Source organism: Phoenix dactylifera, chromosome 2 (genome assembly GCF_051530095.1).
Source record: "Phoenix dactylifera cultivar Ajwa chromosome 2, Ajwa_hap1_PhDact_Kaust_v1.1, whole genome shotgun sequence".
NCBI classification, from domain to species: Eukaryota; Viridiplantae; Streptophyta; class Magnoliopsida; order Arecales; family Arecaceae; genus Phoenix; species Phoenix dactylifera.
Genome location: NC_143191.1, coordinates 45,241,529 through 45,265,376, shown reverse-complemented (window position 1 = coordinate 45,265,376; position 23,848 = coordinate 45,241,529). Strand labels below are relative to the sequence as shown.

At 36.3% G+C, this 23,848-nt stretch overlaps 1 protein-coding gene across 1 annotated transcript in view; it reads left to right on the top strand.

Moving 5' to 3' along the window:
• The window catches only part of NUDT3 (nudix hydrolase homolog 3), a 49,661-nt gene extending 26,009 nt beyond the window's left edge, over nucleotides 1–23,652 (top strand). Inside the window, exons 5-21 of the mRNA XM_008791893.6 lie at nucleotides 1,605–1,738; nucleotides 3,977–4,058; nucleotides 4,583–4,669; nucleotides 5,075–5,181; nucleotides 5,803–5,974; nucleotides 6,176–6,426; nucleotides 6,557–6,638; nucleotides 9,376–9,441; nucleotides 17,669–17,746; nucleotides 17,813–17,908; nucleotides 19,179–19,285; nucleotides 19,443–19,611; nucleotides 20,517–20,600; nucleotides 21,355–21,449; nucleotides 21,537–21,627; nucleotides 21,713–21,859; nucleotides 23,317–23,652. Of these exons, the coding sequence (XP_008790115.5) occupies nucleotides 1,605–1,738; nucleotides 3,977–4,058; nucleotides 4,583–4,669; nucleotides 5,075–5,181; nucleotides 5,803–5,974; nucleotides 6,176–6,426; nucleotides 6,557–6,638; nucleotides 9,376–9,441; nucleotides 17,669–17,746; nucleotides 17,813–17,908; nucleotides 19,179–19,285; nucleotides 19,443–19,611; nucleotides 20,517–20,600; nucleotides 21,355–21,449; nucleotides 21,537–21,627; nucleotides 21,713–21,859; nucleotides 23,317–23,379 (1,911 nt within the window). The 3' untranslated portion in view covers nucleotides 23,380–23,652. The remainder of the gene's footprint in view (nucleotides 1–1,604; nucleotides 1,739–3,976; nucleotides 4,059–4,582; nucleotides 4,670–5,074; nucleotides 5,182–5,802; nucleotides 5,975–6,175; nucleotides 6,427–6,556; nucleotides 6,639–9,375; nucleotides 9,442–17,668; nucleotides 17,747–17,812; nucleotides 17,909–19,178; nucleotides 19,286–19,442; nucleotides 19,612–20,516; nucleotides 20,601–21,354; nucleotides 21,450–21,536; nucleotides 21,628–21,712; nucleotides 21,860–23,316) is intronic.
• Nucleotides 23,653–23,848: the final 196 nt, after the last annotated feature.

Here is a 23,848-nt window from a genome sequence, read left to right as displayed (position 1 = left end):
AAGTGTTGTACCAATAGCTGTGTTTAAGTGTCAGATGCAAGTACTTTAGGCTAAATGAAAGGGTCCAGGTTACATAAGATGGAATTGTGTCAAAGCCATATAAGGTGTTAATCTACATAAATGGTTTTCTCAAGTCAGCAATAGCTTAGAGCTGGTGTTGCATATCTATCTTTAGTTGGGGACAGAGAAAATGAAGATGTATATCACATACCCCTCAAACTGACTTGGCTGAATTTGAGTTCTTGCAAGGACTAAAATATGGTGCATTATGTATGTGTTTTCTATAGGCCAGCACCATGTACATACATCATCATACTATAGCCACAAGGTATTCATCGGCACAAAAAGTTACACAGCTTTGTTTAGAGGTGCACAAGTGGGAAAGTAGAATGTCGCTTTTTTAATGGTACTGCTTTTGACTTGGGCCACATTTAATTAAAGTACAATATGCTCTGAATTATTGAAAAAGTCTCAAATAATTCTCAGTTTGTCTCTTGATCGAATGATTCATTGAATTATTCTCCAAAACCAAATTGATTGAGACTTATTCAATTATTCTTGAATTAGACACGAATTTTATGATTTATTAACGAGTTATTTGTAACTTTTTTTAAAAAAATTATATGTTACAAATTAATGAGACTATATATCATTGCTAGTGGTGATATTTTTAGTATCATTTGTTATTACTCTCTCTCTCTCTCTCTCTCTCTCTCATTTGTACTTGTTTTTAAATAAACAAATTTATAATTATTTTAGAAAGACTATATTTTCTCTTCCTATTTCTTAATTCTTTGGTATCTGAACTCTTTCCAAATTTTTGATGAATTTGCTGATTTTTTTTTCGAAATTCAAAATCATTACATCTACCAAATTGTTCCTGAATGCCAAACTCGTGACTATGCTTTTAATTGCTTTATATTAGTGGGTCTAGACAGTTAGAATAATCACAAACATAATTCTGTCTTAAGAAATTTAGCATTACAAGTCATACTAAATTTGAGTTGGTTAATGTTAACCGTGTGCACCTCGTTAATTCTCAAAAAAAAAAAAAGATGCTAAATGTGTGTACCACATTGTTTAGGTACTTAATGGACATCGCTATCATCATATAGGATCAAAGAAGAGACTGTTTAAAATGATAGTAAACCTTATAATCAGCAAATAAACTAATGTACAGCGGATGCAACTAACTTATGTTGGCAAATGGTACCATACATGACAAAATAATACATGGGAAAAGAAACAGGTGCATGTGAACATACCACTACTCTGCGTATTGGAGGCCATGGAGGCTTGTAACGTCATCCTATACTAGATTAATGTTGTATATATTTAAATCTACTGCTGCTGTGGGTTTTTATTGATTATGTATGTGTGTGCTTGCTTATTTGTCTCAGCTGTGAATTGTTTGGTATATATGATTATGTTGCACTACTAACAAGAACTGGCTAGATCACTCTTTAGCTGCACACTTTTTTTCAGGATAGCTTGTAACTTTTTCTCCAAACTTATCATGGCTTGCTATTTTTTTCTCTGCTTGCCTAGCAGGAAATCATAGACTGCTTTGTATTATTTGATTGCACTTTATATTTATATTTTAGGAAACAGAAGTTTCTTCAGTGAAATATATCTTTTGGGGCGAGTACAAAAGTTTACTTGCAAATGAACATGAAGAATATGTCCCTTATGATGTAAGTGGGCAATATGGCCAACTATTTAACATTATTGAGCAAAGGTATGTTAATAATGAGTTACCTCTTTCGTAGCTTTTATTTTTTTTTGTAGACAAAATAGATTAAAGAATTTGTAAAGGAGAGATGGGGCATGAGCTACCAGCCAACCAACAACTTTTGCTGCAATATTTTCCATATTTAGCTGCTTTTAGAATGGATACTTATGGGATCACTGGTGCAGTGGTGTTTGCACATGTAATGCATTATGCTTATGAAAAATATAAGGGAAAATTACAAAGACATCCCTCAACTTTGGGCCAATTTCAAAGGCACCCCCTCGAGTTTTAAAAGTTTCAAATGGATTTTTCAAGTTTTCAAACCGTTCAAACCCCAGTATTTCTACTACTTTCTAGCCCCCATGATTCCTATCCCTTTTTTCTCCCACCCCCCCATTTTTCAAGTTTTCAAACCGTTCAAACCCCAGTATTTCTACTACTTTCTAGCCCCCATGATTCCTATCCCTTTTTTCTCCCCCCCCCCCCCCCCCCCCCCCCGAACGCACTTCCCTCCCTCCCTCTCTCTCTCTCTCACACACACACACACCTCTTTCTAACCAACGTGCCCCTTATCTCGTTTGGCAAAATTATTTTAATTTTTTTTTATATTTTCAATTTTGTATGTTTTATTTTATTTTATTTTACCTTTTAGTTATGTTCTCTTTAATCTTCTGATTTATTCTTTTTACTTGTATTTTCATCATCTGCCTTTTGTTTACAACTATGTAAATTTGTTCTTTATTTTGTATTTACACTATAGTTTACTTTGTTCCGTTTCTTATTTCTTTTTTAGTTTAACTTCCTAGTGCATTATAGTTCTGCCGCATGCTTTGGTTTGGTTTTTCTAGTTTTTTTCTTTTCTTTGTTGCCTTTTATTTTATTTCTTTTTTCTGTTTTTTTGCACTTCTTTTCTAATTTGCTCCTTTTTTGGTTTTCCGTGTCATGCTTTTTTCCTTTTTACGTTTTTGCTTCATTTTTTTTTTGGCTGACACTCCATTTTGTGTATTCAGTTTGGGAAAATTATTTCAAAGATTTTCAATTTTTTACATTTGTTTTTATTCATTCTATGTTATCTTTTTGTTATGTTTTTTCTGATTTTCTGTGCTGTATTTTTGTTTTCTTCTCTTTGTATTTAATCACTTGCCCTTTGTCTTCAACTGCTTAAATTCTTTTTGCATTTAATCCTTATTTTTTTTGTTGTCTATTTCTTTTTTTGAATTTGTTTACCTTTTTCCTTTTTCTTTAATATTTTCTGTTTGGTGTTTTATTTACATATTTAGTTTAATTTCTTTTATGTATTATTCACTTTTGGAGTATTTTCAGTCAAGCGTTACTGTAAAACCATTAACTTTGGGGGATCCTTCTCTCTGCCTTCAGCATTCGTATTTCTGTTTTCTGATGCATCAACTTATTGATTATGGGGATTGATAAGGACCGTAAATGGGTGAAGTCCAAGAGAATGAGACACTTTAAGGATTATATCACATGTGATGCAGTGAGCTGGGCTTTGTGGATATTTTTATGCTGGAGTATCTCAAGCAACACAATTCAGGGGCATAGATATGAGGCAGCATTCCAACATCCTTCAGTAGTCAAACTATATTTACAAGTGACTGTAGCTTATTTAGGCAGAGTACTGGGTAGATCATCAGTTTTGTCTATTTTAGCAAGCAATTTTTCTGTTGTCTCTTCTGCAGTTCCACTTGGTTCTTGGGCTTGCAGCAATTTCTGGTATCGTGTTTAAATTTTTCTGATGATTCCTTCTCTTTTATTTCATCTATCTGTATGGATTTCTTGGGAGGTAACATATGTCTCTTCTTGTTTTTGTGCAGTACCCTTTTTGTTTAATTAAACCTTCAGCAACAGAGTTCACCTTTTCAGTGAAGAAATTTTTTATTTGTAAATGTAGTTTAGATTGTCTAGGTTGTAACATATTAAAATCACTACGGGAAGTAGATGAGAGAAGATTTGCAAGGAAGATTCGCTGAAGATAATTTAGGCTTGTCGGTACCCTTGATATTGGTAGATACTAGATAGGTTTTCGGATTTCTGGTTATGTTGTTAAAGATGAGCTAGGTTGTGAAAATGCTTTCTTGTTGTTGATTATTTGTGTGGAGTTGGAGTTGTGTTTTTCTTTACTCTAATTAATATAGCTCTTACGGAGTTATACATAAGATAGCTCTTGTGAACTTGCTGGTGCATATTATCTTTTAAATTCCAGTGATTCTTGTGTAATTGCTGCAGGTATAAAGATAATACAGAGGCTCGTAGTTTAATCCTACAAAAACAACTTAGTCGATATGCTCCTGTCCATTTGGATCCAGAGGTAATTAAGTAAATCATGTTTTGTATATGAAAATTTGGCATACTGGCAAGTTCTTTTGATCATCAGGAGTATTCTATACCTGAAAATTTGGTCTAAATCAAGTGGTAAATAGCCTTCTTGACATTAATATACACAGAAAAAGTGATGATACTTTATGAAAGAACTTTTGCATTATAGTCAAGAAAATCAAAGGTACAAGAAGATTCATTGGACATAACAGTCAGAGCTGGTTTAAGGAAACCTTTATAATTATCATTAAATACAGAGTCTTGAAGATCTGAACCCTATAACATTCAGTTTTCAAGCATAAATGGGAATACTCCTTTAGTTGTTTGTATCATCTTCCTTAAAGCTGATATCAATCAATAGAAATAATGAATATTAGTGTCGGATGCATTATTAAATATTTTGCACATTCTTGGTAGTTTCAAAAATATTGTTTATAAAATTTAATATTTGGAACTTCAGGAGTATGAATACATCCATTATGTGTTATGGATTTCTTTCCTTTTTCTTTGATGCAGTTAACTGGGCTTTCAGAAGCAGACAGGGAAGCCTTGTCTTCCATACTCAGAGCATCAATGGTCATGGATGAAATCTTCTATACGCAGGTTACTTACACTGAAATTTGTTTCTATGTCAACACTTTTGTTGAGCTTCCACTCTTATTCTAAAAAAGGCGGCCTAGTGCACAAGGCTCCTCCTGCCATTGTCGGGTCTAGAGAGGATCAGATGTATGCAGCCTTACCCCTATGTGTCGAGAGGCTGTTCTTGTTTCTTGAACCCGTGAGCTTGAGGTCATAATAAAGCAGCCTCACTGTTGTGCCAAGGCTTGCCCTCTTTGTCCACTCTTATATCCAAATAAAAAGTTTATGTAGGATAATTTTCATCGTTAGCTATATTTGTCCTTGATTTTTTTTCCTTTTTATGCTTGCATACAATATGACTCATACTGCATTTAAAAACTGTGCAATGAAGTTATGGGATCTGTGATTGGTCTTCTTTTGTCTTTTCAGGTTTGGTGTAGCAATCCAATGCTAAGAGATTGGTTAAAAGAGCACTCTAATGCTTCTAAGTTAGATCAGTTAAAATGGATGTATTATTCCATCAACAAAAGTCCATGGTAATTTTTTCTGAAGTGAACTGCTGCCTATTATATATATTTATACAGACTCTACGATGTACAATTCCCTTTGTAAGATAGGCTGTTTAGATTTCTTTCTAGGTCACCATGTTTTACAATATTTGCATGACCTTTGTTTTCAAAAGTTGTTTTAATTTCATGTATATTGACATGCCTAATATGGTTATTAGCGTTTTGATCAATTTCCATGGCATTGATCTCACAATTTTTGACTCACGACCAAAGTTGCCCTTTTTGCAACAGATCATTTTATAATTCTTCAAAGAAATAAGATTTTCTCATTGCATCAGAACTGATGAGGGTATTTTTGTCATCTATTATCCACCAAATGAGATTAACGAAATTTATAATAACAATGGAGTATTTGAATGGACGTTTAACATAATTAACAGATTTGACAAATTCTGTAAATTTAACATATTATGGCCATTTACCAAATGATTTATTTTTAAAATACATAAAGGCTACTACTGTACTGTTGATATTTCATTTCCTCCAAATATACTTAAAGATTAAGCTAATGCTAGTGCGTGTGTGTGTGTATTAACTCTATTTACTTCTGTTTTCTACATGGTGTTGAAGTTTAACTTGCAATAACAGGTCATGCCTGGATGAAAACAAGGCATTTCTAACAACAGCAGATTCTTCTTTGAAGTTACTTGTTGATGCTACCAAGCCTGTTTCTGGTTGGAAGGGAATTGAATATAGGGTTGCATTTCCTGTGGTGAAGCCCCCTGGTGCAAATTTCTACCCTCCTGATATGGACAAAATGGTATTTGACATGTGTCAGTGTTGTATCACTTTTTGCTAGACAAGTACAAAAATATTTTCTGCTTTTATGTGCTTTATAGTGTTGACTTATGTGACGTCTTATTCTTTATGCCGATACAAGTAATCATTTCTCTTGACACCAACATCATCCTTGATCTTTCTTTCTGTTACTACTACTGACACTTTTATGCTGCTGTATTAGGAATTTGAACTATGGAAGCAGAATCTAAGGGACTGTGAACAAAAAGCTGCAACAGGATTTTTTACTGTCATCAGAAGGCATGATGATACTTCATTCCCTGCAGCATCTTTTTCTAACGACCATGTTGCATTTATGGAGCCCTTAAAATCAAATAATTTATTCATAGTTCCATTTTCCCAAGAGTATAGAACTTTTCTTGTGAAAGCAGCTGAGCTGCTTCATTCAGCAGCAGAACTGTCTGACTCTTCTAGGTAAGCTGATGTTAATGCTTCTAAAGAAACTTGTTGGAGCTTCAGAACTTGCTTAGTATAACATTTTGCACCTTTAGTTTTGGTTTCAAAATCGAATGGTAACCTTTTTTTTATTGGCTTCTTTCACAAGCCTGAAGAAGTTGCTGAAAACTAAAGCAGATGCTTTTCTATCCAATGATTACTATGAATCTGACATAGCGTGGATCGAGTTGGTTAGTATGCTTCCTATTTTTATGCTATTTTTCACTGTTCATAGCATAAAATTGGTATAATCTTTTCAATCCTTCTTTCTCTTCTGTAATTATTTTATAGTTAATACTTAGGTTATAATTTGTTTTTGCCTCTAAATCAAATTAATTTTAACTTGGCATTTTCTTTTGCTTCTTACATGCTATTTAGGGCTCCACTATATCTTCTTCAGTTTGGAAATGGTACCTCTAAATTATGATGATAATTGTTACCCAAATGAAATTTCTTAATCAATGTAGAATTCACAGGCATGCCAAAGATTAGATGCTGATACAAAGTCTATAGTTCAAAAGGCTTATCCTATTTACTCTACTTCTAGATTCAAATTTAGGGGATATAAAAAAATTGTTAAGGACATGACTGCAATATATGACTTGTACATTTAATTAAAAACATTTGTACTGTTTAGTTGCATTGGCACCTATACTGAAGTTGAGCATATTATACTTTGATGATGGATGACCATATGTGATACCTTTCCATGAGTGACTAATACGCAGGTAGAAAGAGTGCACACATCTAGCATCTGTGATATCTTTGCATAAAACACATGGGGCTTCTAGCTAGGCCATATACCTTGTTGCTAGCATCAACTAGTCTAATGATCAAATGCTACAAACCTGGTAATTTTGATGCCAAGTGATGATGATTAGCTTAATGCATTTCTTGTTCATTAGAGATGAGAAAGCTAAACTTTAGACCTGCCTTGGAACAGCTTTTGTCCTTGCTGCTTTCTTCTCTCCTTTATACATTTACAGTTACAAGACGAAGGCCTATACCATGTGGGTCGTATAAAAGCTGTGATTTCGATGCTTGCCTGTTTATTTAATTACCTATCCTATCTTCCATTTTTGTATCTATTTGATATCTAGTAAATAAAGGTTCACATTATGCTGTCTTTACATGTCATGCATTAATTTTCTTGCGTATAATATCCAGTAGAGTAATTGTTAAAAGCAGCCTATGTCATGGAACCTATCGCTTACGTCGTAATATCTATATCTAGAACAAAACTATCTTCTGGTTGTACATTGAGAAATTTCTTGCATTTTTTTCTTTCATTTTTTGGGAGTGGGGGGTGGGTATTCGAATCTTCTTTTTGGCTTGTCATCATGAAGCATCCTGTTCTCATATATGGTGCGTCAACCAAGGAATCATATGCGCTGGTATACATATAAGCGAGAAGGATGTGATTAATGGAAATGCTGATGATGCCAATAGCAGATTCCAAGTCACCAAAAAACCCCAAAGTAAGAGAAAATTCCGTGCAAATGGTATTACATCTTTTTATCTTTCAGAGATTCCCATATTATTGTAACAATCTAATCTTTATATATGCATAAATGTGTAAGGAAAATTCTCAAAAGAAACTGTTTTAATAAATATATAATTGGACACTTTATTGGGTTAAACCATCATTTTCATTTTTCTGGTTTAACATAAATTTGAACTAGGTTGGCAGGTAGTAAAAGGAATTTTATTCTGGAACACAGTTAAATAGTTGTACTATCACCGATATCAACAAATTTATGAACATAAGCAAATGGGTTTCGATAAGCATTAATTAATACAACTATAATAAACATGAAAACTTCAACTTAATTAATTTCATCATTGTAACCTGTGGAGAGCATCAAACTTCCTTTCCATACAGGTTGTTGTGGCACAAATGTGTATGTTTCTCTGTTCCAACTAGGTCTAACATCCTACTTTGGTGGGCTTTCCTTTTGGTGGCAGTTAACATTTTCCTTATTTTGCATAACTCTCACCTCCATGCGGATGATTGAGTAAATTCATTGCAGCAACTCAGACAATGAACCATTTACCTGATCAGGTTGTTTCACTTTCCAAGCTTACAGATACCATTTTGGGATTGATCAACCTATTATTCCACTTCAAATGTATGCTAAACCTGGGATTTGAAGGTTCAAGGTTAAATCTAGAAAATGTTCCTAGCATATCTTCTATCCAAGCATATCTTCTATGCAGTATCTGTAGAAGGTGTTCTGAGCATATTCTATACCAATATGTTGGTACCTTTGACTATTTATACTCTTTGAATTGTTCTAAGGATCTTCAAGTGAGAATACAAGTTCCTGGTAATTTGTGGTATAAGGAAATTTCATTTTCTCATTGCTCCGGCCAGTAAAGTTTATCTTGGATGTATATTGTGTCTCTATTGTAGTCATGTTTGAATAGTTTAAAATGTTCAGATGGTTAAATGATAGTGAGAAATTCTTTGAATTGTTTCTCTCTATACAATACTTCTTTTTCACTTTGTTAATTTCGATAGTAAATCTCTAACGAACTTTAACATATCCAGGCACATGTATGCCTATTTCTCTCTACCCTGAACACTTTTTCCTTGTAAACCTATGAAGAACTTGATATTATTTGCTGTACATATATGTGAATGCCACTTGCTTGCTAATGGCATTTGTATGTGTTGCTGAGAATATTGATAACTAACTGGCCAATCAAGATATCTTTAAGTAATAAAAGATTAGATCCTTTTTTCTTTATAATTGCTATTTTATTATTTTTCCCCCTCGATGGTGTCCATAAATCATGCTTGTTGTTTGAGGAGCTAAATAAAATAAGTTCATCAATTTTCAGGAGATTATTTTATTTTATTTTATTTTTTATCTCAATAGTACAAATTACCGCCTTGATGTTCTCATTGTTTAGTTTGTCATGTAGGACTCAAAATTGGATGTCACTATTGGCCCATATGAGACATATGAAGATGCACTTTTTGGATATAAGGTAATTCTTGTGTTATACATATTTGGTCTCACCTTCTTCTGACTATTTCCTTTTGTGTTAGTATAAACAATTGGTCTGACCTTTTCCTAACAACCATTTCTTTATGCATAGAGTAATATGATCAAGAGGCGTTGTACTTGCAAGATTAAGATCTTAATGCTTGTTTTTATGAAAGATTTTCTATTTTATCTTTCCTCATCCCCTATAAATATGATTCGTGAAGGTTTTAAGAAAATCTTGGGCTGTTTGCATATGTTCAGTTTTTACTAGTTACTTTTATCTTTCTTTTCCCATTTTAGCATTTCTTCTCAGTGTGTTTTATCTCCACCTTTATGTAAGCAATATAAATGTGCCTCTGCTTTGAAATAGCATTGTTTTTCCTTTCATTATTATGATTTTTTTGAGCCACTATTCTTTTGGTGCATGTTGTGAAGTATTTTTCATTGGCCATTACAAAATGCTAGGGCATGAATATAATGCTCTAGATTCACTTGAAAACAGCTTCTAAAGTTGGCTGCCTGCTTTTCTCGTTTAAGTGATAGAATACGGACCATAAGTGTGTGATGCAGGCTAGCTAGGCAAGCCTGCATGAGATCATAGTAACATAGCAGAAACTTGAACTATAAGAAGAAAATAAATATAAAGGGATAGCTGATGGCCTCATGCCAACTCCTTGAGGGTCTTTGGCCTCGCACCTCCACTTCTTTAGGGAATTATCTAAGCCTTGTACTGGTTGCAGATCTCATGTGATCGTGTTCTCACACTACGGCTCAGTATTTGGTATAGTGCTGTAGAGGTAGAATGAGCAAGAGGTTGGACATCTGGCCCGCATGGTGATGGCTTTCTCTAATTGTAGAGTTTGATGGAAGGCCTCATCAAGATTCTCTATTCGGTGCAATGCCATTTTAGCTTTTATGTCAGTCTGTTGGCCATGTTGTATATTGCCATGTGGTGTTCATCATGATCAGCAAACTCGCACCTTGCAGTTAATTCATTGAACTACTCAGTGTCTTCAGCAACAGTCACAGCACCTTGCTGAAGTTGTAGAAGCCTTTCATAAATTTGATTGCCATAATTACGGTGCAGGTACTTCTTCAGCTTCATGTGCATAGCATCCTAACTCCTAAGTGTTAATAGGCTCGTGATAGGCATGGGTATAATCTTTGACTGCCTGCCACCAATTCTGGCTTGGCCTTTGAGCTTGTTTTTGACAAACTCAACACTTCTTTGTCCAATAAGCTTGTACAAATTGAGATAATCTTCAATGATTGTAAGCCAATCAATAAAAGTATTTGGATCCAGTTTGCCTTGAAAATCAGCTACCTCTAGTCGAACCCTTCTGTGGATGTCTTCTTTGGGGTCATAAACTCTTTGTTAGGCAGTTAGTGGCTGGGGAATTTCTTCAAATTCGTTGTATTGCGGCTGGAGTTGCATGCCTAAGGGCATTTCTTGGGCATTTAGGTTGCGCAGGATGTCCATCAATCATCAAATGGCTGCTCTAGTTGAGCAACACCGTCATTAAGTATTGCTGGAGGATTAGCATTGCCACTACTAGGGTTCCAAGTTGACATGTTTGACAAGATACGACCATTGTGCAGCTGCATATAAAATACTGGATATAGGGGTGTTGGCAGCTATGAGTGTGCCATTGAGCTGCACTAGAAGATGGCTTTGGTTTGACCTAGGGAACTTAGGTCAAACCTACTCGGGAATCCAAACATGACTTGGAGTCTATGGCCCTAAGCTTCAAGTAGTACAAAATTAGGAATGCACAGTAATAGGTAGCCTATCCGATCCTCTTCCAAAACTAACTTGGATTAGGCTTGTTACAGGTTGCCTTCCAAAAGAGAGCTTGCTCTCTTGGGGATAGCGATAGAATAGATATTTTTTTTCTTTTGGAAAAGATTTATTTATATTAAGGAGAAGGGGAATGCTGGCTCAAGTCATTCTATTCTCAAAAATAAAGGTGATATAGTTATTTTTGCTTAGTTCTGGTTGTTGCACACCTATGTTGCTATGCCTTCGCTACCGATTCCTTTGCCCTCGATTGAATTGAGGGAGAAAGGAGATTACGGTGGGCTGTGATGTCTTGGTTGTTCCGAACTCATTAAGGCCATGATACTAGAAGAATAGCAGAGTGATGGTCAAGATGAAGAGCCCTCGTCAAGAAGATATCGAGATCGCCACAAGTTATCCAAGATGAAGAACAAGAGCAGTAGTGATGATGATTCTAGCAATTTCGGCCATGATAAGGCCTAAGCAAAGAAGCAGGAGGTCGTTGGAACATATCAAGCGGTTGTTGATGGAAATCAAGAATATATGAGAAATAGGGGAGAGATGGCTGATGGCATTGTGGATGGACCAGCCAAGGGCTGCAGTGGCAGAAGGACTTGAGTCTAGAGTGGGAGGACTGAGACAAAAGATGAGGATGAGCCGCTGATGCTGGGATAAGGTGGTCGGCAAGCTTGTTAGAGCACTCGATGAAGATCGAGAGCTTGACTTCGATGGACCAAGTCCAAACCATAGTTGACAGTGTCCTAAATTCTCCGTAGGGCTTTGGCTCCAAGCATGAGGTTGATAATTGATGGGGTGTTTCAGATAACTAAGGCTTTTTGGGGTTCGACAATTGAGAATTCTCCGGGCATTCCCCTAAGAAGTTAGTGGTTGTGAGAGTCGGAGAGTTCTTATTCGAAGTCAAAGAAGTTGGCCGTTGGTCGAGGTTGCGCGGGGTTACGTTGCCATGGGGTCCAGGCGACAGATAGTAGAGTTGGAAGGTGGGTGCCCAAAGAATAGGGGAGATAGGAAATGAGTAAGGAGAAAGGAGGGTCGATGGTGAAAATGGTGATCTGATCAGGTGTTCGACCAGGAAGAAGGAACACCAATTAGTGGTCACTAATCTCAGTTTTCATCATTGATTTGATCTAAGATCTTTGATGGATGGAAAAGGCTTAAGTAGGGAAAAATGATTTTTGTTTTCACTTGAAAGGAGCAATGAGTATTTTTTGTGTAAAGCTAGGGCCGAGGGTGGTAGGAGGAAAAGGTTGAAAGGAGCAAATGGGAAGGTAATGGGCTTTGTTGAAGAAAAACTAAAATAATAATTTTCTTTTTTAAACTAGATAGGGACAATAAGTGATTAGGTTTGGCTCTAATATCAAGTCAAATGTTGGCCAGCTAGGCAAGCTTGCACGAGATGAGTAGCACAGTGGAAAGTTGAACTAGAAGAAAAATAAACTTAAAGGGGTAATCGATGGCCTCACACCAACTCCTTCAGGACCTTTGGCTTGCACCTCCAATCTCTTTGGGGAATGCTCAAGGCTTCTAGCATCGCACTAGCTGTCTCTCATGCGAACATGGTCTCTCACCAGAGCAAGCAGGGAATCACTCCAATTCAGGAGTTGAAGAACTTAAAAGAACTTTACTGATGAATACTTGATATTAAAGGCGTACAACTAGGATTTATTTATAGATGAGATCTCCTAAAGACATTAGGCTTTCCTAGTTCCCGTAGGATACAAGTTTCCTAAAGAAAATAAAGGGATAAATATTAAATAATTAGCTAAAAATAGATTCCTAACTCCTACTGGACTTCTAGCTCATCTAACTTGAGTTTCTAAAAGAAAGGAATATAAAAAAAATGGACAAGAATTAAAGAAAAATCATCCTTTAAATTATGGGCCGCATAATGACATTTTCATAATTTTCTAGAAGTTCGTCGACACTAACATATTTTTGATAAATCATTAACAACTTCCTCATCCGACCTCTGCTTTGGGTGATTTAGGATGCGTTGGAAAGCTAACTCGATGTCGGACATCGTGGAAGCATTTCTATCTTAATGAGGATTTAACTATATTGATGCTAGTGAAGCTTCCTTTTGAACGGACATGTATTAGATTGCCTTCTCGAAAGACGCTGGAGAATAACTTCAAAATACGAACTTCTTAAATTTTGGCGATCTTCCTTCATATGGGCTGCTCTAGTGAGACCTCTTAACAGAAACTTGAGTCTCTAATTGGATGACTGGCAAATATAAGGACCCTTAGCTGCATCAGTGCGTGCACTCCATTCATTCTTTTAACTATCTTATGAAAATGGCAAGCCCCCAACTTAAGTTGTGATACTCTAAATTTAAATCACTTAGGATGGTTGTAATCGGTGCAATTGCCACAAAATTAGAGAAACTAGACAGTAATTGTTGTTGTTGTTCTGAACATTCAATTAAGAAATGCTTTTGAACTAGGTTAGTTTGTGTACTGGCCACACTTATAAATGGGCAAGAGAATGGGTTAATATCAATAGGTTTTTGATAATGAAAGAGGTATTTCCTTTACCATCATTCCCATGTAGAAATATTTTACTTATTAACATAACTTGAAGGTCTTAAAAAACCTAGTCATAAAAAAAGTTTAAGGCAAAAACTTGCTATGCTCAATAGTAGATAAACCTAATTTAGGCCTGCTTAACAATAAATGCATCAACAAGTTTCACAATTGGGCATCATCTTCTCCTATCTCAATATCCTTATGGGACGATACATTGCTCGCATGCAAAAGGCACCATGTATGGTTTATCATACATTAGTATGTAGTATGTACCATTATGGTGCAAGTTTGCATAAATTATGCGCTTTGGAGCAAATGCTTCTCCCCGTGTTTGATTGCTTGCATATGGAAGAACTTTAGAGTAATTAAAATCAAACGAAGTTCTTGATCTCTTGTAACGTGGGATGGAGCTTCAAAGAACCATCTATGAGTACACAAAAACCTGAAGCATAATGATGCACATCATTGCCAATTTAGAGGAAGGAGCAACAGCAATCGATGCCTAGGTGGTGGCAGGCTACACTTATTCCAGTGTGGATTTGAATACTTCAGGAAAAGAGGCACAATGGAAAAATATGTCCAATGAACTTGAAGAAGAGGCTTGGAGCTCTGAGCAACCCCTTCAAATAGGGCCGAAAGTAGGCTCGAGCTGGCTTGAGGCCTGTCGGGCCATGGGCTAGCCCAAGCTCAAGTCGGGTTTGGACCTAAATATAGGGTCTAGAGAAATTTCGGGCTAGACTTAGATCGATGCTTGACCTAGACCAGGCCTGACCTAAAGCCTGGGCTCGGACCAGGCTCGAGACTGAGCTTGGTTTTCCTTAATTAATAAATCTTTCTTTATTTACTCAATTAATTAATAATTTAATGATTTCTCTTTTTATTTTTATTTTTGTGGCATTGAAAGTTTCATAATCTTGCTCTCTCCTCTCCTGCTCCCTCTCCCCTCACTGGAAAACAATGGTCTTTGTTGGAGCCCCAGGCTACGCCACCCATCGTAAGTGCTACTTTTGCCACTAGTATGTTTGCATTGCTACCTTCTCCCCCTCTAATACTATTGCTAGTGGTGGTGATCTCACTTGCCCTTGCTTGCCTGGCGGCTCATCGAGGAATTCAACCTCCCAAGCCCTAACCTTTACCCTAGGCCCCCTTTGCCTCCTCCGCCTTTGCCGAGCCTTTCTTCCCCTCCGTCTCTCTGCTCCCTACCTCCTTTACGCCACCTCCAATAGCTTTGATCTTCGCAATGGTGGTGACCTCGTCAGCTTCCTCGGTTTGGATTCTTTCCCCATATGTTCCCCCTCTATCATCGGGCCTCAGCCCTTTGACCCCCTTCACTTCCTCTAGGAGTACATCCAACCCCTCATGAATGGTGACACCAAACCTAGATCATCCTTAATGCCATCGGTGGCGTCGCCTGTCTTGCCAGAAACCTCTGTGACTACTTCAGTGGATCATGCCCTGAACAATTGATCCAACAGCTGGCTGATAATGATCCTAACTAGTACGACACCCCGCCATAGCAGAACATTGTTTAGGCCAATTGGGCCAAAAATCTGATTGATCATGCTAACTTGTTCAGCCCATTCTATGTCCCAAAATGGCTAATTTGCGTCAGCCCCACTGGGCTTTGGGCTGTGATTGGGCCTTGGCTCGGGTTGGGTTCGGGTTGGGATTTTGGAGGAAAAAAAAAAACTTCGTGCCTATGCCCAACAGGAAGGCCAAAAATATTTTATGCTGGGCCCGGGCAGGGGCGTGGCTTATCCCAACCTGATTCTAGTCCCACCTTCAAGGTATTTTCTGGTACATTTAAAAGCCATTTTTTGGAGTGCAAATGGAGTTCTGGTTGAAGCGTTGACAAGTGATTTCCATAAAATATCACTCTAACTACTGCAATTTAATTCAGCATTGTAAATCCCTGCAAACCCATGTTTATTTACCATATTGGAGTCTAGCATAAGCATTGCTTGTTCAAGAACATTAGTATTTTGTTTCGTTACTCTCGGTGGCCTAGATCTTGTATTTGTGTTGGATGCTTAAGATTAGATTGTATTTGTTAATGGTTTGGGATCCAAGGAAAATATATTGATGAACCCACACAGAAATAATAGTAAGAATGAGTGCAAATTAAATTAGAAGATGATAATGCCCCGACATTGATGGTAACAACTTAAAAACCTCGTCGTGATAAGCTGAAGAATGCAATAAAATAAGCCAATGCACTGCATTTTCATCTTTTGACATTTCTTTGTCAACATCTCTCATTTTAGAGGCTCTTTTTGAGAAACTGTCACATTGTGTTTGAAGAATCCAACAGAGTCATGCCCACTAGATCACCTCTAAGAAGGTAGGAGATCAATCTGATGTGCACCTGAAAGAGAGATCATACAACTATGCTCATGTTGAGATGGTCGGGGAACAAATGCTGAGTAAATTTTAACTGTAATATTCAGAAGTTCGATAGGAGTAATTGCCAAAAGCTTAATGCTTCTTGATCACATAATTAGGGGTCACAATTTTTTTATTGCAAAGGAAACATCAGAACATTTGCACTTTTAAGGAATCAACTGTTCCACACTACAGTCCATCCTGCAACAGTTGCAATATGTATCTAATGATAACAGACCTTTCACATCCTTCCATCTTTTTGTTTAATTTGCCGGCCCATTAAATTAGCCTCAGAGAATAGAAAGATATTCAATTAGTCCATTCTGTCATCTTCCAGGTGTCCTCTAAGAAGATGATGCGAACAATCTACATTTCCTGGGAGGTCCAACTATCAGCTATACTGGCTTTTCTGCCAGTGCTCATGAAAAATAATTATTAACTTTGCATTTAAGGACCTATCACCATGTTTCAGTCCAGAACTGAAATGAGAAAACAATGTCAAGGAACGCCTCTGTGACTGATATCTCTGATTGAGGGAATCCCCAGCCAAGTACTAGAAATAAGCTCAGCAGCATTTAGAAAAATTTCCAAACTGACACTTTCCAACAGGACATGCTTTCTCCTAGCAGCAGCCATTAATTTCAGAGAAACCTTATTGTTAGTTTAAGGTTCTTAAATCAAGATCTCCCAGAGCCTGATATTTATATAGACATGAACTTGGTATTAGACTTTTAATTTGATAAAGGCTCTCACTGTAACTTGGAACATCCAAATAGCATGGTGCACGTGTGAGCAGCAAACATAAAGGAATGCAACAGTTTGGGTTCAGGTGAGGACATGGTGCAACAGTTCGGGTTCAGGTGAGGACATGGTCTGCCGTACCGGTCTGTATCGGCCGGTACGGGCTGGTACGTACCGGTCCGGCCTGGGACCGGTACCGGATCAGCGTGGAATCCGGTACCGGTAGCTTATCGTTGGAGAACCAGTCTGGGACCAGTACGGGACTGGTACGGACTGGGTACGGACTGGTACGAGATCGATACAGACCGGTACGGGACCGGTATGGGATCAACGTGGATCAGCGTGGAATTCGGAACCGGTGCGGGCTACCATCAGTACGCCGACCGGTATCGGTACGGCGGACTTTGGGTGAGGATATGCAAAATTTTCATTTGGACCATTCTGTTTGCATCCATACTGCGAAGTGTGTATGCTGAGTACCATAGTTTAGTTCTGGCAAACAATTAAGGTGCCTTTGGTCTTGGTATCATTGGCCCTGATATTATGATTCAATCTAAAGGGAGTGATTGATTATTATTGGCTTTCCTGCTATGCTAATCCTGCAGGGAACTATTCACCATGTTTTGTTATCATTGTCTGTAATTTATAGTTAAACATGAACTCCTTATTCAATTTTGATTTATTAGATCTTCTTCATTGTCAGAATCAATTAGGACATAATATCCTTCATCGTGCTATTCACAATTTTCTGGTTCTTATTAGTTTTATCATATATTATTAAGGCAACATTTGAGGCATTTGTTGGAATACGAGATGACATAGCAACTTCTCAAGTCAAACTATTTGGGGACCATCTGCAGGTAAATCTAGTTATTTTCAGATCCATTATGTAGTTCACTCTTGTTGTAACAGTGACATTGTATTAGGATTTGCAACGAAATCTTCCTTTGGACAGTGAGTACAAATCACACGATGTAGTTGCAGCTCCAATCCGTGTCATCCAGCTTCTTTATAATGCAGGGGTGAGTTTGTAGTTGCTCTTCACTGTCTTCCTTTTTTAGTAGCTTCATGTACGAGCCTGCAGGTACTAGTGTCATTAGTTTTACTTACATTTGGTTAATTTATGGCCACAAATGGAAATACATGTTATGTTTTACTCAGTTTTGACAGCATCTATGATTTGGAACTGTGGTCTCCTTTGTTGATTGCCAATTAATGGAAGTTTTTAAGGTACAATATTATTTTGGAAGTGTGTTGATTTTTTCATCAAATGGGTGCATTTGGCTTTCTTAATTGGATTATTCAATCTTCTTTGATTTTATTCTTAATCGGACGTCCTTGGTTGGGTCTCATATGGTAAAAACTTCTGAAGTGTAAGCATAATAGAACTGAATGATCACTATTATAGCTGAGTTGGATGAGTGTCGAGTTGTTATGGTGATAGGCACTTTGTTGACAATGCATGAAATAAGTGTTGAAATGGAGATCACAAACAGCAATTGAAAAAGAACTGCTAAGTGACGGACCTTTGTTTTCTGCATACGCTGCCTCATATATGTTGATTTTGCTCTAGGTTTTCTTACTATAAGCCTGTACATTGATTGGACATCATATTGTATATACAAGAGTATGCATGTGCCTATCACTGGAATGTCCTACTACTCATGTCTTTTGATATATAAACTAGTCAGTTTAGTGCCCTGTGTAGGTTGTATCTTCCATCTTCAAATTTCATGGTATTTGAGCCCAAGATCACTGTATTAGAGCTGCAATGAAAGCTTTGAGAAAATATTATGAAAGTTTGGCTGAATTTTTGCCAATTCCACCAAAGTATCATGATAGATGCCTATTTTCTGTTGTATCATATTTAACAAGATTATAATAAAAAATCCACAGGTGATTTTTACACCAAACAATTTATTTATAGGGGAGCACAGTCATTTATATACTCCTTTCTTTGAATTGCATGCATCGAGCCAGGTCAGGTGATGAAACTTTTCTGCTTTTGATGGAATCTGTTTTGGCTGGCCTTAAGTACATAGGAACAGAAAAGTTAATCAGGCTGACAGCTTTGGCATTGATTATGGATGTGCTTTCTTTTTTCCATGTTGTTTTGAATCTGAAAAGAAAAAAAAATTTATAGCTTTAACAGCCTACATGTTTTATCCTATTTTGTTTGTCTGTATTTACAAGGAGGGTTTCAGTATCTGCTAGCAGTCACAAAGTACATATAGTTTGTAGGCTCAGTCATCTTAGCAGACATTAAATCAAAAATGATGTGTGACATGTCAGGATGTGAAAGGCCCCCAAACGGTTGCTTTTAATTTACCAAATGATGAGCGTATAGTAAATGAGCGTGGAACATCAATGGTCTTGCTCAAGAATGTCTCAGAGGCCAAGTATGTATCTGCTTTGTTTTGAATGTTCATTTATTTGAAATGAACTTTAAATTGTCAGCTTCTCATATTTTGCTGGTTATGGTTGATCAATTGACGTACTTTTGTGATACTGAAATTTATTAAGAAAATTGCAAATTTTGAATTGTATGCTTGTCAGGTTTAAGCATATTCTCCAGCCTATATCTGATGTATGCATTAAAGGGGAACAAAAGGAATATGTTGATTTTGAGTCTTTCTATACACACACAATTTGCCATGAGTGCTGTCATGGGATTGGACCTCATACCATAGTCCTTCCAAGTGGTCAACAGTCAACAGTTCGTTTGGTTTGTTTCTTCATCTCAAATCTTTGTCATATATTGGTTCTATTAATTACTCAATAGCCAAACTTGGCAAATAAACACAAACATTGATATACATAGCTCATTTTTTAGTATTTTCTGATTAACATTTTGAGGCATTTAACAATGCTTAGAGGGTTTCTTGACTTATATGTTGTAGAGAAAAAAAATTAAGGATATCAAGAAGCTATAGTTTGTTAAATGTAGATATTTTGTTTTTCTGTTGGAATTATCCTTGATTATCATTTTTTTGTGTATGAGTCAAGCATGAAATATATTCCTTTGCTTATGCATGTGAAATGCATATGTTGGTGCATGTACTTTGTGTGGGTAGTGGTAACTTAAAAGTTGAAGCTTAATCAATAGTTGAGCTGTTTTCCCATTGCAATGCTGGAATATCAAGGATGGATCATGGTGATACTACAAGCAGAGACATTTTTTGCTTAAGATCAGTATGCAAGAATCATCTGGTGTCCATCATCGCACTCTAAAACTCTTTTGTCCTTTTCATTCTACCTTTTTTTTGAAAAAAAAAAATCAATTTTTGAAGGGATAAATTTGCATTGTAATGCCACATGCTTCTTTATTAAAAAAAATAAATAAAATTGCAAGGTGCTGGAATCACAGAACACATCAAATGTAGAAAATTACCACTATTTACATGGAAACATGTAGTACAAGTTTTGTGAGTGATCATTATGGTGGGGTTTATTTGATTATCTTTTTAAAAGAATTGCATCTGTTATTTTTGACTAAGATGAGTCTCATAGGTTCTTCCTCAGCATTTTCAGCAAAAGATTATTACATGCATGGTACATTATTTTTTTTTGGGGTAAAAGTTGCATTAGTTAGTCTTGTCCGACATATTTTTCTTTTTTCATGATTCTAAGGAACTTCAAGAATTCCACTCGGCCTTAGAAGAAGCAAAAGCAGATATTGTTGGCCTCTGGGCACTAAAATTCCTCATCAACCAGGTCAGTGGCCTACTAACTTCCATCCAATTATCTTGCACTGGAATAGAGTAATTTTAATCGTTTTATGGTAGTTCATACATTTTTTTTTAAACAAACAAATATTTTCTATGAATAATTCCTAGCATCAAATGTCATCATAGATATATGTAGAACTGTAGATTGCTATTAGAATGTGCATTACATGGTAATAACTAATTTGTCGTAGAAACTAGCATTACATAAATTCTTTTTCACATTTGATTCTCATTTTCCCCACTTTAGCAGAGGGAGGGGTGTTGCTGTAGGTATTCCATATACATGGGTTATTTTTTTTATCTGACCTTCGGTCCACTGCAAAATGATGAGTGTTGTTGTTATCTTGTCTAATCTATACATGCGGCCATCAAATTCCTGGCAAAGAGAAAAAGACAAAACTATATCACCTGGGAAGAGTTCCAAACCAGCTGGCATACAAAGAGAGCTATTTAGTGGTCAAGAGTGAATTTTTAGATGAAAAAGCAAGATAAAAATCCACAATGCCGTCGGTTTGCAGTAGTGCATTGATATGCATCTGTGTATGCCAACAATATAGAATGATTTAGGCTGGCTTGAACGGTACAACCTATTATGGTGCCAATAACCTACTCTACTGCCACCATCAATTTATAGTTATGGTGAACTATGGCCAAGCAGTTTGATAATTAAGAAGAATACTCCTTTTTTATTTATTTTATACCCAAAGTGATGGACCATCTGTTTGTTCTTAATTTCACAGGAACTGCTTTCGAAGAGCTTAGAAAAATCTATGTATGTGTCTTTCTTGGCGGGATGCTTTCGCTCAATACGTTTTGGACTAGAAGAAGCACACGGGTATGGATGTATTATATATAGTCACAAATACCTCTAGTAATCAGAGTTAACATGAACTGAAATTTGACTTTGGCTATTTGAGAGCAGTAAAGGGCAGGCATTGCAATTTAATTGGTTATATGAGAATGGAGCCTTTCTTTTGCACTCAGACGGAACATTTTCTGTTGATTTTACAAAGGTAATACATACATACATACTTACATATATATTAAAGATTCGTAAAATAAAACTTGCCAAGGCATGCAATTGTTTTCTCTTTGAAGGTTGAAGGAGCTGTTGAAAGCCTCAGCAGGGAGATCCTGACAATACAGGCAAGAGGCGATAAAAATGCTGCAATGTCACTTCTTCAGAGCTATGCAAAAACAACACAGCCATTGAGTATTGCTTTGGAAAAACTCGAAAGAATCCAGGCATGGATTTCTCTCACTGTTTAGCAGTAGATGTGTATTTTACAGAGTTTGACTTATTTATTCTTGTAGAGTTATACCTGGAAAAGTAAGTCTTCATTCTTCAGCTTGCAGTTTAGAAACTTGCTGTTAACTTAATATGGACTGGGATGACTTTGATCAGCTGCTAACTGGTCAGACATTAGGTTTCGTGGATAGATTTTGTCATTTTGTAGGCTGATGATCTAAATTTTGGCAACTGAAAATTAGCTCAGGACACACAGCTTGGTCTGGTTATGTATTGCCAGATGAACCTTGTTTACTTGACATAGCTATAGGGATTCAATTGCTTCCTAGGGTTAACTATAGTATATGAAAATGGCTTTATGTGGTCACTAATAACAAAAAATTAGATGGTCTCCAGCAAATCACATATAACAGTTTGATTAGGTCTATCTCCTTTGAAGTTTACAGCTTGTATGCCTATATGGATGCGCTCCAAGATCAGGTTTTCACTTAGAATTTTGGGTTTGTAAAGAAGGGTTTTACCTTCTATGGTAAAAGGCTTTTGTAAAAACAAGAAAATTATTAGATACTTTAACGGAAAACTTCTTGGTAAAAAACTAATTCTATTACCAGTGGGTAATTCCATCGAAATTAGGTGGGATCCTTTAACTATCTTTTGCTATTTATAAGTACACCTTGCGAAAGCATCTTTAATAGCATTTTTCTGTCATAAGATCAAGTTATTATTTATTTAATAGCATTGCTAAAAAATTCAGTTTCAAAATGAAGAAAGACTAATTTTCAGTTTTTTTCAGTTTCAAAGTAAAATAAGATCTGTTTTTCAGGTTTTTGGTGCTGATTTGCTTCGTCTGAAGTAATAATTACAAAAGCTTTCTTGCATTTAAGTTCTAAAGAAATTCAAGACTCATCACATTGTCAATTATTTTCTAGTTCTTAAAATCTTTGTATTTTGATGGTTATCTATCAAACCTTTAGTAAATGTTTAAGGAGGATCCTACTTTGCTGATGCAAAACCTGTTAGTCTTAAGTAATACATGATATTATCACGTAAAGTGCGTGCTGTAGATATTAAGGAGCTTGGTGGTCACTGGGTCATTGGGACCCATCACATAATTGAACTGTAATCTTATTTACCTTGGATAAAGATACCAGGGGAGAGTGTTTTATATTCTTTCTGTAAGTATATCATGCATCATGGGAATGATAATCTAGATTAAGTTATAAAGCTTAACTTGGTAAGAATAATAAAAAGGGGTCAAATATATGTGATTTTACTAGTTCATTGGATCATGTGATCATTCATATACTGCAATGAGCTACTGTCCCCCCCCCCCCCCCCCCCCCCCCCAACACCCAAAAAAAAAAAAAAACATAAAACCAGTTTTTTGAATTGTTTCATTATTTGTTATAAGAAGCAGTTCCCTCTGGCTTATCCAATTTTCTTTTGTTTCCAGGTGCCTGTTGATATTACTCCCATCTTTGATGCTGCTGATAGAATATTAGGCCAGCTGCATTGAGTTGTAGAGAAGTTTGGGGGTACAGAGCATTTATGGAATATATGGGGGTAATGGCCACTGATTTGAATTTTTTTGTGGAGGATGGGAGCAAGAAGTTGGAAACAAAAAAAATTCGATATGCTTATCAAAGTTTCTTGTAAGATATTGCAGCAAAATATGTTTTCAATACATATGTTTTGCAGTCAGCTCAAGCAAACATTGAATGTGAGAAAGAAGGATGGAGAAGTCTTTCCTTTATCAAATCCATTGGTTCTCTTTTGGAGAGGTTGCTAAGAGCATGGGACTAATTTTGTTCTGCATTTTTACTATCAAAATTCTTCAAAACAGAACTTGCAGTATGGTAGCCTTTACTCTTTTTTTTTTTGTTTATCAGTAGCACTTAATAGAATTCTCAAAATTAAATCAAAGAGCGCTGCTACTCAAAGAAGGATTTCACACGGCTATATTGATACTGAAAAAAAAGGTCCTT